Here is a 15,929-nt window from a genome sequence, read left to right on the forward strand (position 1 = left end):
TTTCAGACAGAAAAATACAATTCCTGACACAAGACATTTTAAAACTGTAAGCGACAAATGGACAGATAGATTGTCAAATTAAATACTATTATCTATTTCATTTGCAGAGTCTAGTATTGAGTAAGACGGAGAAACGGAAATACATTGAACAGTATTTTCGAAAATGTCTTCGAATCAAAGGAGTTCAAAATGCGATTGTGTTCAACAGTCTTGGCGTTCCAAAGCAGAGTACATTTGAAAAAGCCGAAACAATTCGTGCCATTGGCTTGTTTGACGACCTCATTTTCAAAGTGATACGAGCCATTCAACTGATAAATACCGAAGATCAATTCGTCTCGATTCTCTTACGAACACACAAAGTCGAAATTCTTATTTCAAAGGACTTGGACGATATCTATTTTGTGATTTTTCAAAATGCCAAAGGTACGTACCCACCCGAACATCGATTTTCACTGTGTTATTCAATTTATTTTTCTTCCATAGACACACACAGCCAGTTACGAAAACGGCAAATAGTATCGCAAAACGACCAAGGGACATCGTCAACAAGCAATAGTAGAAAGAATTTTTAACACTACTCTAATTGAATGAAAACAAACGGAATTAATGCAGTTTTCAATGGGTTTTCCTTTATTCAATTTAAGTTCAATATAGGAAAGTTTAAATGAGGAAAAAAAAATGTTGTACGAATTATTTCATGTTCTAGCTATTTGCTGAAAAATAAAGGTGACTTGGTATTGTATCATATTTTCTTTGTAAATGGCACAAATTCAATTCAATCTTTTTTCATACGATGAACCTTAAATTCAATATGCTTTTTTTTAATTGATTAATTTTATATAAAAAAACCTAGAAAAAATGAATTCAAAGAAAACGAGCAAATGTTTCGAGATAAATGTCGAGGTGATACTCAAACAAACAGAAAATAAATGGCCGTTTATTTACCACTAAATCAAATTAATCTGCTTAGACCATACTCGTCTTCATCCGAATTCTGACAAAAGATCCCTAAAGTGTGTGTTTATGTGTTCAGATGTACAATTTAATATAAATGCATTTTGAAATAAAAAAGAAAAAAACCTTAACAGAGATCTATGTTTCACTTCTTTTTTTCCAACCAAATTCATACACGCTCAAAATGATCAAATTGAGATTTATAAATTAGCATTCGATGATATTGTTTACATACCGTTCGATATGCTGGATATAAACATCCTAATGCCAAACCGTAACATATTTTCTATTAAAATCTGCAACGAAATACGTACATCGAAAAGAAGGAAAATAAAAACAAAGAAAAAAAAGGAAATAAAATATTTACTTTTGAAATCGAAATGAGAGAAGAACAGAAAATTGAGTAATAAAATAATTTGAAAACAGATTAGAAAAATATAAAATATATGTTTGCTGAATATGTTAACTACGCTAAAATAAATGTCGTACTGAATCAATGGAGAACGGATGAGAAACTCACGAAAAACATTGTGTGTATGTTTTTTTATTGGTCAGTTTTTATGCCTATAAAATTTGTGTTGAATAACAAACAAGTCAAAATATGTATGGATATAAACTCATAAAGTACCTGACGCGCCTGGCTCTGTATATATCTCACTGCGATGCTAGAGAGGATGAAAGTATTACTGTAACGGAACTGTTTACATATTCAGAGCATACACACAATGGGAAAAACGGAAATGAATGAATAATACAACGACAATAACAAAAAAAAGAAAGAAATTAAGGAGATAACAAAATAAAAGAAAGAGAAAATTCAAGAAATTCAAAAAGAAAAAGACCAACAAAAATTAACAGTGAACACACCGCCGCATCCGCAAATCAGCAGATGAATCGAATCGGTATGGCCACCTACCCGCCGCACAGCGCACAATTGTAAATAAATATGCAAGTTAAACCAAAAAAAAAAACGAAAAATGCTTTATTATTTAAATTTACAGTCTTAAATATACGGTTACGGTGTCGATTTCGAGCCGAGCAAAAACAAACAACCATCAAGATACATTTTATCGAAATATATATGCGTATATATAAATATACCTTGGTTTGACAAAAAGATTGGCGTTTTTCGCTTGGTTTCACATTTTCTACGACAGAGTACAAAAACGCAATTTCTTTTCATTACACTCTAGTCTCGACCTAAATATTAATGGAAACTTCTTATCTGTTTGCATCTAATGGTTTAAGGGTCGCGCTGTATTTCCAATCCACAACCAATTCAATTATAGCAATTATTTATTTGTTTAATTATGTTTGTTACCTTCGGCATAGTACAAAGAGTGATAATTCTTTTGCTGTTGTCTTATTTTATCCTTGAATTGTTCAAATAGAGCAACCAGTTTTGAATTTAGTTGTAGGAGCACACGATAATAGCAATTTGTGGATCTTATAGATTTGCAAAAACAATGTTTCTGTTATGTATGAATTGAAAATTAATGCTTACCGACAGAGACGACAAAATGCGGGGGAGAGTTTTATTTGTTATTGTCCGCTGTCCATCGTATGCACTCGAAATCCTCTCTCTCTCCCTCCCTCTCTCTCTCTTTCTCTGCGATAAGGATAACATCATACGCTTCGTGTACTTCGATCTATCTGTGACTCATAGCCTACGTCGAATTCTCACGTGCATTCGGATGAACTGTTTCATGTGCACGGATGCGAATGTGATTGTGTAGCGGCTGTTCATAACTTTTATACGATTCGATATATATGTTCAACGATAATATTCAATGTTTTTTTTTCTGTTTCTATCATACAAAAATCTTTTGTTTTCATCGTCATTAAAAAAATGTTTAAATATCAATAAAGAAAATGTTATGGCATTTTGCAATCAATTTTCATGTACGAATCATATCAGTATGATTCAATCAGTTTGTTTTTTGTTTGTTTGTTGGTAGTAAAGAAATGGAGAAAAAATTGTAGATAAAATAATATATGTGTGGTTGTGTTTTGTTGTGTGTGTAATATAGATTTAAAGGGAAATTCAGTAAATTGTACCATAATTTTGTTTTGGAGATGAATTTCAAAAATTATAAAACAATATATAAATATGTTTTGCTTCGTTCAGATGAAATGTGAGAAAAAAAATTCAAGCAAAATACACCAAAATTATAGAAATATTTAATGAGTAAATGTAAGTAATGTGTTTGTATGCATTTTTATCACAATCTACCATACCTTTCACTCTGCTAAGAAAATAAAAATAAATAGTAAACATTTTTGTTATTGAAGTGTGTATTTGTTGTATGTGTGGTAAATAAATTGGAGAAAATTTGTTTGGTATCTGAACTGTGGGTAGGGTGTGCAAAGAAGAAAAAAAACAAAACACTTAGAAAACTATGGAATAAGAGGAAATGTATGTTCGATTTGTTTGTTGATTTTTTTTTTGCTTCATATTACCCCTCGACACATATATAAATCGCAATGCGAAAAAATTCAATCATTATTTACTAAGATATATTTTTTTATTAAATATAATTTATGTATTTCAATTCATTTTCATGACGAATGGTAAAATATATTTTGCAGCGAAATTATTTTTTTAAACAAAATGATATCAAAATGTTTGAAAAAAATAACGAAAAAAAAACAATAAAATTAGTTTAATAAAGTTTGTAAGTCAAATTTGTTTTTTTTTTTTCAAAATTGTTCAATAAATCAAGTACCTCTGCTGAGTGTTTTCACCTTTCGTTTCTCTCTTACACACACACTGAACCGGTTTTACACCAACATGTGTATGACTCTTCTTCAAACACAATTTTTTTTCTCTATTTCACGGTTACTTTTGTCTCTGATGCACAATTCAACAGAAATTTCAAAACAAAAATGAAAACAAACAAAAGAATTTAAACTTTTCGCACTTTTTTGATGATAGCCATCTATTTACTTTGTTTTTGCTTTTTTTTTAAACTGACGAAATTATTTTGCCTTGTTAAATCGCATTTGCTGGATCATTTTGATGTGTTGAATAATAATGAGCTAGTGTATTTGATTGAGTAGAAATATGTATGATACCCATTTTTAAACCTTTCTACCGTTGTTTTTTTGTTGTTGAAAAAAAAAACAAATGAAATATTTCAAAACGAAAGGAAAAAAATGATTAACGGCCAATTTATGTTGTTCGGGATAAATTTAATCCGAGGGGTAAAATGGATTTTCGTCAGAAGACCAAATTTTTCGATAAAATTTATATCTATCACATAGGAAATTGATGCTGAACTCCATTCCGGCTATTAATAATGTTAAAAGTATTTCAAAAAAATTTTCACACCAGGATATTTGAAAAAAAAAACTATCCCGAGGGGTAAAAATCCGAGAGGTAACAAAAAATGTATGACCCAACAATACAATATTTGCACCGAAACTTCAATTTTTTGCTTAAATTCTCCGTTTTCTCGTCATAAATTTTGATAATAATGACATTTCAGTTTTCGATTAAAATAATTTTTACATTTTTTTACCCCTTGGATTTTTACCAAGCTCGTGGTAAATTTTATAACGCGGTGATGAAGCGTGATTTTTATTTTAATCAAAAATTGATTCAAAATGTTTTTAATATAAAAAATTTATGATGAAAAAGCAGCGAATTTAAGCAACAAATTGAAGTTTCAGTGCAAATATCGGTATTTTTGGGTCATACATTTTTTGTTACCTCTCGGAATTTCACCCCTCGGGATAATTTTTTTTTTCAAATATCTTGGTGTGAAAAAAATATTTGAAATACTTTTAACATTATTAATAGCCGGAATGAAGTTCAGCATCAATTTCCTATGTGATAGGTATAAATTTTATCGAAAAATTTGGTCTTCTGACGAAAATCCATTTTGCCCCTCGGATTAAATTTATCCCGAACAACATAAATTTTCCGTAAATTGCATTTGTTTAAAATGAACGAATAATTTGACGGGAAATAAAATATAATGGTGAAAATGAGTTGATTAATTTTAATGACAGCAGAAAAATTCGACTAAATTTTTTGCTCTTAATAAACTAACGCTAAACACACGTGTAATATATCTACACATAAAATTCAATAATGATATTTTTTTTGGATAATCCAACGATTCTTTTTTGTTCAGTGTTTCGCATAGAAAAAAGTGTGTGTTTTATTTTATAGAAAGGAAAAAAAGGTTATATAGTAATGAAAAAAAAAAATTCTTATGCCGTGTGCACTGTACGTTAAGTGAATGTTTGCGCAAATTTACTTTGCCAATTGAATTCCATTTTGGTTTTGACATACATTTCATTCTATCAATAGATTTTATATTCTATCATTGAATACGTTAGTTATTTCGCCTCCATGTCTGTCACATTTCTCTCTCTCTCTCTCTCTCTCTCTCTCTTTCTCTCTCTCTCTCTCTTTCTCTCTTACTCTCTCTCCGCTTGTGTTCTCGCATTGATATTCGTTTCTGTTCATAATTTTTTTTTTCAGGTTAGTTTACTTCTTCAAAATATGCTACACATATACGCAAACGATTTTTCGAAATTCGTAGATTTTTTGTTTCTCTTCTTGCGGTCAGATTTCTTGCTCACTAAAAACCGTTTATATTTTATTTGCATATGATTTTTTTTTTGCTTTGATTACACAGATAATATAGATCGGTAAAGTATTTTTTATTGGTATTTCTGCAAAAAGAAAAGTTAACGAGACAAATTCATTTTTTGGTTAAATTAAAAAATATATAGAAATATATAAAAATGTGTAAATGTTAAATGGTTGAGAGTATTTCATAATGCTTAAGTCCAAATAATGTATATATATTAAAAAATGGAAGAGATTAAATCAAAAAACAATTTAACAAAAAGAGTAAAAAAAAAGATTTTTCATATATATTCATATGGATGCTGATAGCGTGAATAAAAGCATATAAATATATGTTGGTTATTTTAAGTGGAATATTTTGTTGTTGTTTGCAAAATAGTTTGAGAGAAAAAATATTTTTGATGTTGTTTTTTTTTTGTTGTAATAAGAAAGAGAAAAGAAAAAAAAAACAAAATGATTGTATGAGTGGGTGCTGTCTGTATGAGTGCACATAAATGAAATGATTTCATAAAAAGCTCAATGACAACATTTTGTTCAATTAAGAAAACAAAACAAAAAAAGAGAGAATGAAACATAAAACTCGTGAGCATCGGGTCTTCGTTCCATAACAAAGTGCTGTCAAAGAGATATAAATGTTTAACGAACTTTTTATGTGTGTAAAATTTGTTTCAAATTTATTTGGATAATCGCAAAAAATATTGTTCAATTGAAATGTTTAAATGTATTTTTTCCAAAAAAAAAAGTTATTGAAATGGTTTAGAAATTGGCTACTTGAATAGAAAAAAAAATTGATTGTTCATACAAACGAAACTAAGAAAGTTTTTGTTTTGTAAATTGTATCTAGAAAATGGAATCTATCTAGTATAAATAAGTGTTGCGGTCGCCGCATATTACTAATTTAATATATGGAATGAAAATTAGATGTAATCGAAATTGTCGTAATTCGAATATACGCTTTTTGTTTAAAAAATTATATCGGTGCGCTTTATCCGTAAATTGTGTATATTTTATTTTGTTTTAAATAAAGAGGGACAAGGGCATTCAAAGTGGCGTAATAAGGGGAGAGAGGAAAAAACCAACATTGTATTTTGTAAATATTTCACGAATAAATAAAGAAAATTGAAATGGAGGAACAAATTTGGCCAAGCAAACAGAAATTTTCAATGATTTTTTGTTGTTGTTGTTGTTTGAATTGAGTAATTTGAGTACTCACCCGAATATTATGCCTCACTATCTCGGTTTGATGACATGCGGCGCTGGAGAGATTGATTGTACTGTTCTACTTCTTGTCGTTGCTTGGTTGAGATTGTGTTTGGTTCGGCGTCTGTTGTTGTCCTGGATAAGCGGCTCCGTATGCGTTGTATGGCTGAGGAGCACCATAATTACCTTGATTCGCAGCTGCCGTTGCCCCAGCATAGTACTGAGCATACTGATTGTAATTTCCGCCCATCGGCTGCTGTGCGCCTGGATAGCTTGGTACGGCACTTGAGGCATTCGTACTCTGTCCTCCTACGTTTGAAGGAGATTGTCCCGATCCACCCTGTTCCGCAAACGCAAGCCAAATATTTTCTTCATAAGATTTATTCCATAACATACAACTACACATAGTTCAATTCGTTCTAGCTAAACAATACCTTAGTCTTTATTTGGTTTTCAATGGCTTCAGCTTCATCCATTTTACCGATGCTTCTGTAATATTCGGCCCATTGCTTACTGTAATCTTGTTGGCCGCTTGCCACTTGAGCCTGTTGCTGTGCAGTAGCCACTGCCATCGATTGAGCATTTCCATTTGCTAAAGCCGATCATACAAATTTCAACCACATTAGTCGATGATTCTACAAACTTGGGGTTTAATTTTTAGTTTACCTGGTGTCATGGCCATTTGCCCGGCGCCTTGTTTCATTTTTAATTGTTGTTCGATCATTTCAGCCTCGCGGTGCAGTCCAATTGATCTGATTTCCATGGGAAAAAATAACAAGAAAATTATCGGTACTTGGATACACATCATCGATAAATAACGGAAAGAATCGATAGGTTTCGAACACTTACTTGTAATATTCGATCCATTGGGCTGAATAGTCTGGTTGGCCCGGTGCGCCAACGGCCATTTGTTGCTGTGATTGGTCCCACATTTGCTGCTGGTAGCCACCCCACTGTTGTTGCTGTTGTTGATTGTACATTGCTGGATTGTTTGCTTGCATTCCATATTGGCCAGAGCTACCACCAGCTGTGCCGCCGCCAATTTGTCGCGTACTTAAAATGTTGATTTCAACGCCGATTTTCTCTGAAATCAATTGGCGAGCGTGTTCGATTTGCTCAGCCGTGCCGCGCATTTTGAACATTTTTTCATTGGGTGGATTGATCGCACTGCGATCCATTTCGCAGAATGCTCCCGACTGTTGATTGATCAATTTAATTGTTTCGCCACCGCGTCCAATAACGATGCCGCATTTGGATGCGGGCACGGCAAACGAGACTTCTTCGCGCATTGGCTGCTGACTGGCATCGGTGCCGTAGCCATAATTGCTGTTTGTCACATTTGAATTCTGATTGTTGCGATTCTGGTTATTCTGGTTGCTTCGCTGTTGGACAGAAAACACATTTCGGACTTATTTCCAATTTCTCGTTAACAAGTTTCTTTTGCCAAACTCACCATAACACTTTCAATAAGATCTTCGATGGTTCGTTTTGCATCTTCGACTTGTTGTTTAGTGCCCGAGATAATGCAGCGACGATCACCTGGTCCATCGCCTTTGCCTTGGATGAATTGCAATTTGCAGCCGGTTTCACCTTGGATTTTCTTGATCATTTCTCCTCCTTTGCCAATGACGACCCCTACGGCCGTCTTTGGCACGAACACCTCAGCCTGCTCGCTGCCCGGTGGTGCTCCATTGCCTGGATTGAAACTTGGGCGGCTGTTACTATTGAAAGCGTCTTTGTCTAATATCAAATCGAACACGAGCTGCTTTGCATGATCCACTTTTGCTGGTTCACCTGAGATCCGCAGTGGTTTTTCCTGAAAAGTCATTCAACAAAACAAACACAATCGAAATTAGATACATCGCAACACTTGGCAATCATCAATGTTAATTCGAATAAAATCGGTTAATTACGAGCTCTTGTCCAGGTCCATCCTGGATTATGACCATTTTTGCGCCAGTTTTCTCTTGGAGCATTTTTATTGTTTCGCCACCTTTGCCAATGACCAAACCGACTTTTGAGCCGGGAACCATAATCTCCTGATAGGGTGGATAGCCATTTGTACCAGCTGGTGGCACCAAAATACAACTGATCGTTTCAACGCCATTGCCCGTATTATGTTCGTTGCATAGTTTGTTGATCAAATCTTTGGCATGATTTAGCGACTCTTTTTGGCCGCTTAGCGTGCATATCCGATCTAACGCGACGACATGACATTGAAATTATGTTAGCCTCATGCTTACAATTTTTGAATATCGGTATAATTCTTGAATGAAGCGTAGTTTGGTATGCAAACTCACCTGATTCACGGGAGAATGAAATTTTACAGTTTGATTGTGCTTGAATGCTTTTCAATTCATCATCGCTGCCACATCGACCGCTGAGGATTGGTGCAATCTTTTCCGGAACTTTAATCTCTTCGTTCATCGTATGTCCAATACTTTGTGCGAGCCGTGCTGCTACTGCAGCCGCCTTTTATTCAATTAAAATATATGATTTGGCCTTGATCTTAATTTGATTGGATTTATTTCTATTTTCATGCTTGCTTTTTTTGTTGGAGGAATGAGAATTTTATTCGTAAACCAAAGTCTTATTTGTTTGGTTTCGGCCCAAATAAATTCATTCGTAATTTATTGGCAAAATAATAAAGCATATGTATTGTTGTCGCACTTACTTGTTGGACAGCCTGCATAGCTGGCATCGAGTCTGGCGACTGGTATCCGGAGTTGCTGTTCATTTTTTTGCATTCCGGTTCTGAAGTCGAATAAAATGATGCATCAGTGTTCATGTTCACACTTTCTTCGAGTTATTTCGACAATCAAATTACCTGATCCATCTGAGTCGATCGAACGTTTCGTACCGATTCCGCCACCGCCGCCGCCACCACATCCTCCACCCATATTGCTGTTGTTGTTTCCACCAGCGCCCGGGTGGATTTTGGCCGCAATCTATTTGACGTGCAACGGAAATCGATTAAATCACAAAATAGAAAAAAAACACACACACAAAATCGATTGGACAAAGACGCATTTGCAAACGAATGCAATTAATTACATTTATAACTAATGAATGTGAACAATGTCAAGGCGTACCTGCTTAGCCCTTTGTAGCGCTGCAGCAAAATTCTGTGATTGTTGTTGAAGGGATGAAAAATCGCCCATTTTTATGCCTTTAAATGGTTGTTGTTTTGCACGATAGTTGCCAAGTCAAGACGTAAGTTAATGTTCGCACTACGATTTTAAATCGAATTTATTGAATGATATGCAAATTGAAAGTTGAAAACGAGTTCACTGACACCTATCCGTTAGGATATTTCTCACACACGAAAAAATGCGTTCACTTATTTCTTTTTGGAATGAATGAAATACACACGCCACTTTAAGAAGGCCTAGTGTGGTTTTGATTTGTTTCAATTACTCTCGAATGTTTCAACCTAATAATGCTGACACACGGCTTTTACAATTTTTTTTTCGCTACTGTTTTTTCTTCTTCTTCTCTCCGTTGGCTGTACAGTGACTTTGCTCGAGTTTTTAGAAAAAGAAGAAGAACCACTAACCAAGTACAAGTACAATATGGCCGACAGATTAGTTTTTTTTTGCTTCGTCTAAATTACTTCTCGGTATGCGTACGTATGCGTCAGTATTCGCTACAGACGATTTGCAGTGAAAAGCATTCGTTCTTCCTATGTTGATCGACAAAAGCAGAGAAAAAAATGCCAAGTTGGTTACCGTGTGTGCGAGTGTGTGTATGTAAGAGAGAGGAGAGAGAGAGAGAGAGAGAGCGTGAATCGGCGGCAACACTTCGGCATGCACCACACACATACCAGCGCATCGAAAACACATACATACAAAGGCAAAACGCGAACGAGATAAAAAGAAAAATGGCGCGTGACACTAGCAACACTTCTTACATACATGATTGACATCAGTAATGGGAACGATGCTTAAATTGTGAAATTGATATTCTTTGTATCTTGGTTTATTTCAAACACTTCAAATTCATCTCGAAAATGTTTCAATAAAAGGAGCCATAAAAATTGCAATCTGTTTTAATTTTGGAAAACTAATTTTCTTCTGAAGAAAACCAAATTAATTTTCATATGGATCCATTTTGGTCGATTTCTAGGCACAGAATGCGATGCAATGCGGTGACTGTAATAATGTCATAGCCCTAATTTTTCGCTTGAGAATCTGATTGTTTTGCCTCATTACCATAGAAAAAAATAATAAAACGCTTGACGTCCAGCAGTTGTGCATTAGACGCGCGTTGTTGAAAGAGAGCGAAAGAGAGCGAGACAGAGAGCCACACTCTGTCGGCAGGCAATCGTCGTGTATGTACGCGGCACCATTGGAGTGAGCATTTATGTGTGCATCATCACCATCATCATCATCATCATCAAGTGTTGTGTATCGCACGCGTTGTATGTCGATGTGTAAGATTTTTTGGTTGGTTTTAAAGTCGGCGGCGAACCAAAGTAAGCGCGTTGACAAGCGACATACACATAACACAAATAGAGAGAGAGTCGCAAATTGAAAATAAATACAAGACGAGGAGAGCAAGCAGGCAAACGACGAAAACTCAAGAAGAGAGAAGAAAAAAAAAACACACACAACATTTTCGTTGTAAATTGATTGTTGTTTTTTTTCTATTATTCCAACGATTACATTTTATCGGTTTGAAAAAATTCCGAAGAGGATCGTTTCGAACCCATAGTTTTCGTGAATATTCAGTGTGTGATTTAGAAATTGAATAGTCCAGTAGGGAAAAATAACAGAGTGTGTGTGTGCATATAAAAGTCAAAACAGACAATTGCGTACGATACTTTGAAAAGAAATAAAATATGTCGGAAAATGCAAAGAATTCAGACGAACCAGTGGTACGTATCATCATGGATTATTATAATTATTTTTTTTGCCAAATAATTGGAAATTTTTTAGAAATTTCGAAGAAAAAATATAAAAATAGTCATGTTGCTGACAGAATAAAAAGCTATCGACGCGAAAATATGAACGTTCATTTTAATACGCCGAATAAGCGATACTAATGTAGGGAAAAAAACATATCTCTCGGCATGTCCTTTTTGCGGCGCAGATTTTTTTTTTGTATACGTGTACTATTCAGTTCGAAATTCTTCGCGCGAATGCAATCTTCCCGCTGTTTCGACTCCTGTTTGGTTGTGTACAGCGACAACATGGACGAAAAATCATTCGCGTTTACTCGGTGACATTGTTAATTCTTACGTTCATTGTGAACTTTTTTCTTCGTTTGAGGATCATTTTAAGCCCCAAAAGAACGCATTCACCGAATTTCAATATCAAAAACAAAAATTTTGACGCGGCTTTTTTACTTGTCTCTTCTACTCTCATTTTGCTCATCTTCACGACAAGCATACGTATTTGTTTCGGTAAAAATAATGTAACTATATGCGTAATATCTGACAACAATATGGCGTTTATTTCTATGTTTATGCGATTCAATAAATATAGCGAAGAAGGGAACAAGTTGGGAAAAAGAAGAAGTGTACGGTTTGAACATTCACATACACATCGACAGGGCCATTTGCACACGCATTTGCGATATATATATATATACATAGACAATAATAACAAGAATATTATTGCTTTTGCTTGAACCGATAAATTTTCGATGTGTTCGGTTTAGCATTTGTGTGAAGCAGCTCCCAAAGCCAATTCAATGAAAATGCCGACCGAATGTTTGTCACGATTTTTTTTGTTTGCACTATAATTTCATGACGTTTTAATAGTGTTTCAATTTTTTTACTGACTCTGAACGAATCGTTTGCACCAATTGCATAGCGATTGACAAATTCACAAATAATCGCCGCTTCGAGGGAAATCGAGAGAGAAAAAAACGATTTTATTTTTTTTATTCACATTAAATTTCGTAAACAATTGAATAAAAAAAATGGTATTGCGTGCGAATATAGTTAATTTCATGTTAATTTTCTTTGCTATTGTTATTTTTATTGTGTGCGTTTTTAGCCGATGTAATTTATGCAATTTTATGTGTTTGTGCCGTAGGTGGACGATAAGAAGGCCGATGCCACTGAAAATGATAAGACCAATGTAAGCGGCGTTGACAATAATTCGGTCAACAATAAAACCGAAAAAGCAGGTTCGTGCCGTTGACCATTTCACATCCTATTTCGATGTCATTTTCCATTTCCATTTTTTTTTAAATGTATATGATAATTGTGTAGGGAATACAAAAGCAACAACAAATTCATCCAAGTCAAATGACGATACAGATAAGAATGCAAAAAAATCCAACGACGATGACTCGGCGGAGGCGGGAAAAGGCACCGCTCTGGGCGAAATACCGAAGATTGAGAAATACATTACCAATACACGAATAGATGGTTTGCAAACTCTATACCAGGTGTGTATCATTCCCAAAAAAATACTGATCAAACGCCGGATCCGATGTAATAATATGAACATTTCTTTCACTCACGTAGATTTGCTTCCAATCGGTTGGCAAAACAAATGTGCTGAAGAAGAATCTGCGTTCATTCGACGGTTTCGATTTTGAAGTCGGTTCCAGTGACTTCAAAAAGCGGTTGGAATTGACACAAAAGATTGAATTGGCCAAATTAAAAGCAGTATGTGAGGGCTTACAGCTGGACAAAAAGGGAGCAAAGGATGCAATTTGTCAAAGGATATGCGAATTTCTTGCTGCACCACACAAAATTGACGCACCTACTGACGATGAAGAAGATGAAGACGACGAAGAAGAGGAAGTTGAAGAAGGTGATCAAATATTTTTTGTTTTTGGATTTCCTTTTTCTTTTAAACAAATAAATTCGACCAATTGTTCTCTGGACCAATGCTTATTGACATCACATTGAATTTAACAAAACAGAGGAAGAAGATGAAGAGCCAGAAAAACCAAGATCAAAAGGTCGCGGAAATGCACGAAACACTGTGTCCAAGACCGGCAGACCACGTCGATCAACAGCAGGACGTGGCAAAGGTTAGTTACAAACCACTTTTTGCATCTTTTGCTTTTGTATTGAACGATTCTAATATTGCTTTTTTCTACAGCCGATACCTCGGCCTATGTTGAGTACTCCAGCAGCTCCGATGAAGAGGAAGCAACTGTAAATCGTGGCAAGCCAGCAAAGCGCCGCAGAGATGAATCAGACAGCGGATCAGATGTTAGTTGATAAATTTGTTCATTTTCTACCGCGAAAACGAATAAATTATTTTCCATTTCGCTTCAGTACAATCCATCGGGATCAGGTGATTCAGATGCAGCAAGAAAGGGTTCAAGATTTTCCGCACGTGGCCGACCCCCGGCAGGAAGCCGACGCAGTGCACGTCGTCGCCGATCCACTTCGGAGGAAGAAGAATCGTCACCGACATCCGATGATGATTTCAGCGATGAACCGAAGAAAAAGCCGAAAACACCAACACGCTCCGGCCGAGGTGCACCTCCGCGTCGAGGTCGCAAAGCAAAAGAAACGGAATCCGAAGTGAGCGAAGAGGAAGAAGAAGATGTGTCTGAGCCCGAAAGCGACAAAAGCGAGGTGAGATTTGATATCGATATTACATTCAATAAAATAAAAATATGCCCACAATTATTCGGTTGCTTTTGGACTGCTGTTGGATTTGAATAAAAAATCAATTGTATGTTTGGATTGTGCAATAGGAGTCGCCAAAACGAAAGGCACCCACAAAGAATAATGCTAACAACAAAAGCACACCGCAACGTTCAAAACGAGCCGCGGCCGCTGCAAAGCCACTAAAGGAAGAGAGTAGTGGAGAGAATGAATCTGAAGACGACGAGCCATTGTCGAAAAAGGCCAAGCCATCACCATCACCACCAACGGTAAATCTTTTTGAAAATGTTTTTATCCCCATTGACACGCCGGCATTAATCGTATTGCTTCTATTTTTCGCAAATTAGGATGATGAAATCAAGAAAATCGTCAAAGAAATTCTGGATAAAGCGAATTTAGAGGAGATCACAATGAAAACCGTGTGCCGAAATGTGTATTCAAAATACCCAGATTTTGATTTGTCGCACAAAAAAGAATTCATCAAGACGACGGTTAAATCGGTGAGTGTCGCGTATTTATTATGATTTGAAAAATGCGACAAATAGAAAAATAGAGATCAACAGAGTGTAATTTCTATTCTCTCCTCTCTCTCTCTCTCCCGAACAGTTGATTTCAACATAAAAAGCCATCGTCATCGAAACCGATTGTGAGCTAAAGCAAATTTATTCGGCTTAGACATAAAAGTGGAAGAGGCCCAAAAGAAGATTCAACATCAAGAACAAGAACTATAACACGCAAACACTAAAGAAAACACCATCACCACATACACGCAAAAACACACATTGAAAGAAGAAGAAGAAGAAGAAGAAGAAGAAAAAGAAAACACACAGACACATTGACAACTATACACACATGTAATTGATCAAGAACTCTCGATAAATCGCAGCATATCCAACAATGTTAATTCCTTAATTGCAAAATGCCTTTCAAATTGATTTGCATGTGTTCTTTTTTTGTCAAATATTTTCATTTGAAATTTTATTCTTTTGGAGAATTTAATTATTTACACACAAGTCTCAGCACACACAAATAAGATACCATGTGTGTATTCCTTTTCATTTTCTTTATAATAATATTATTATTGTATATTAATGACGCGTAAACTTACAATTTTTTCTCCGTTTTCTTTTGCTAGTTTTAAAAGAAATTTAATCATTTTTCACATCTCTGCATTGAAAATAAAAAATTAAATGATATATGACAAATTGTTGGAAATAAAAAGCACTAAATGAGTGGTTTGGAGCGAAAATGTTATAATAAAAGTTGAGAGAAAAAATGTCAAATGAAAAGAGATAGCTATATAGTTCACTATAGTTTACTATACAGTTTACTATATGGCTATCCCTTTTCCGCTCATTCATCATCGACATTTTTCCGCTCAACTTTTCTGTATTACATTTTCGCTCCAAACCACTCAAATTATATGGTGAATGAGTGTATTTTGCCCCATAAAGAAGAGCGAGAGAATCAATAATTAAAAGAAATACAATGAAGAGAACAAAAACAAATTACACCACACAAAAAATGTATTTTATTGTTCATTTTCTTTGACTAAAAATGCAAAAATTCACATGAAAAATAAATGAAATG

At 34.9% G+C, this 15,929-nt stretch overlaps 2 protein-coding genes across 4 annotated transcripts; one reads left to right on the forward strand and one right to left on the reverse strand.

Moving 5' to 3' along the window:
* Nucleotides 1–4,938: 4,938 nt before the first annotated feature.
* On the reverse strand, nucleotides 4,939–10,581 carry LOC129574969 (far upstream element-binding protein 1). Of its 2 annotated transcripts, XR_008688746.1 has the most exons (11): nucleotides 9,850–10,581; nucleotides 9,585–9,705; nucleotides 9,432–9,511; nucleotides 9,058–9,229; nucleotides 8,671–8,954; nucleotides 8,211–8,573; nucleotides 7,607–8,139; nucleotides 7,424–7,509; nucleotides 7,192–7,349; nucleotides 6,771–7,097; nucleotides 4,939–5,640 (listed from the first exon to the last, which is right to left on the reverse strand). XR_008688746.1 is itself a non-coding variant. In XM_055457695.1 (10 exons), the coding sequence occupies exons 1-10, from the start codon at nucleotides 9,916–9,918 to the stop codon at nucleotides 6,837–6,839; spliced, it is 2,127 nt and encodes a 708-aa protein (XP_055313670.1). In that variant the 5' UTR covers nucleotides 9,919–10,526; the 3' UTR covers nucleotides 4,939–6,836. The 2 variants fall into 2 exon arrangements, 1 of the variants encoding a protein (XP_055313670.1); XM_055457695.1 differs by having other exon boundaries at nucleotides 4,939–7,097; nucleotides 9,850–10,526.
* Nucleotides 10,582–10,694: 113 nt separating this feature from the next.
* On the forward strand, nucleotides 10,695–15,560 carry LOC129574976 (protein DEK). Of its 2 annotated transcripts, none has more exons than XM_055457708.1 (10): nucleotides 10,695–11,633; nucleotides 12,799–12,892; nucleotides 12,978–13,156; nucleotides 13,236–13,527; nucleotides 13,640–13,750; nucleotides 13,822–13,934; nucleotides 14,001–14,306; nucleotides 14,429–14,608; nucleotides 14,687–14,839; nucleotides 14,946–15,560. In XM_055457708.1, the coding sequence occupies exons 1-10, from the start codon at nucleotides 11,598–11,600 to the stop codon at nucleotides 14,958–14,960; spliced, it is 1,479 nt and encodes a 492-aa protein (XP_055313683.1). In that variant the 5' UTR covers nucleotides 10,695–11,597; the 3' UTR covers nucleotides 14,961–15,560. The 2 variants fall into 2 exon arrangements, with proteins under 2 accessions (XP_055313683.1, XP_055313685.1); XM_055457710.1 differs by lacking the exon at nucleotides 10,695–11,633 and adding an exon at nucleotides 12,392–12,685.
* Nucleotides 15,561–15,929: the final 369 nt, after the last annotated feature.

Source organism: Sitodiplosis mosellana, unplaced genomic scaffold (genome assembly GCF_009176505.1).
Source record: "Sitodiplosis mosellana isolate CC-2019 unplaced genomic scaffold, AAFC_SMos_1.0 Smas_scaffold_6166, whole genome shotgun sequence".
Lineage (NCBI taxonomy): Eukaryota > Metazoa > Arthropoda > Insecta > Diptera > Cecidomyiidae > Sitodiplosis > Sitodiplosis mosellana.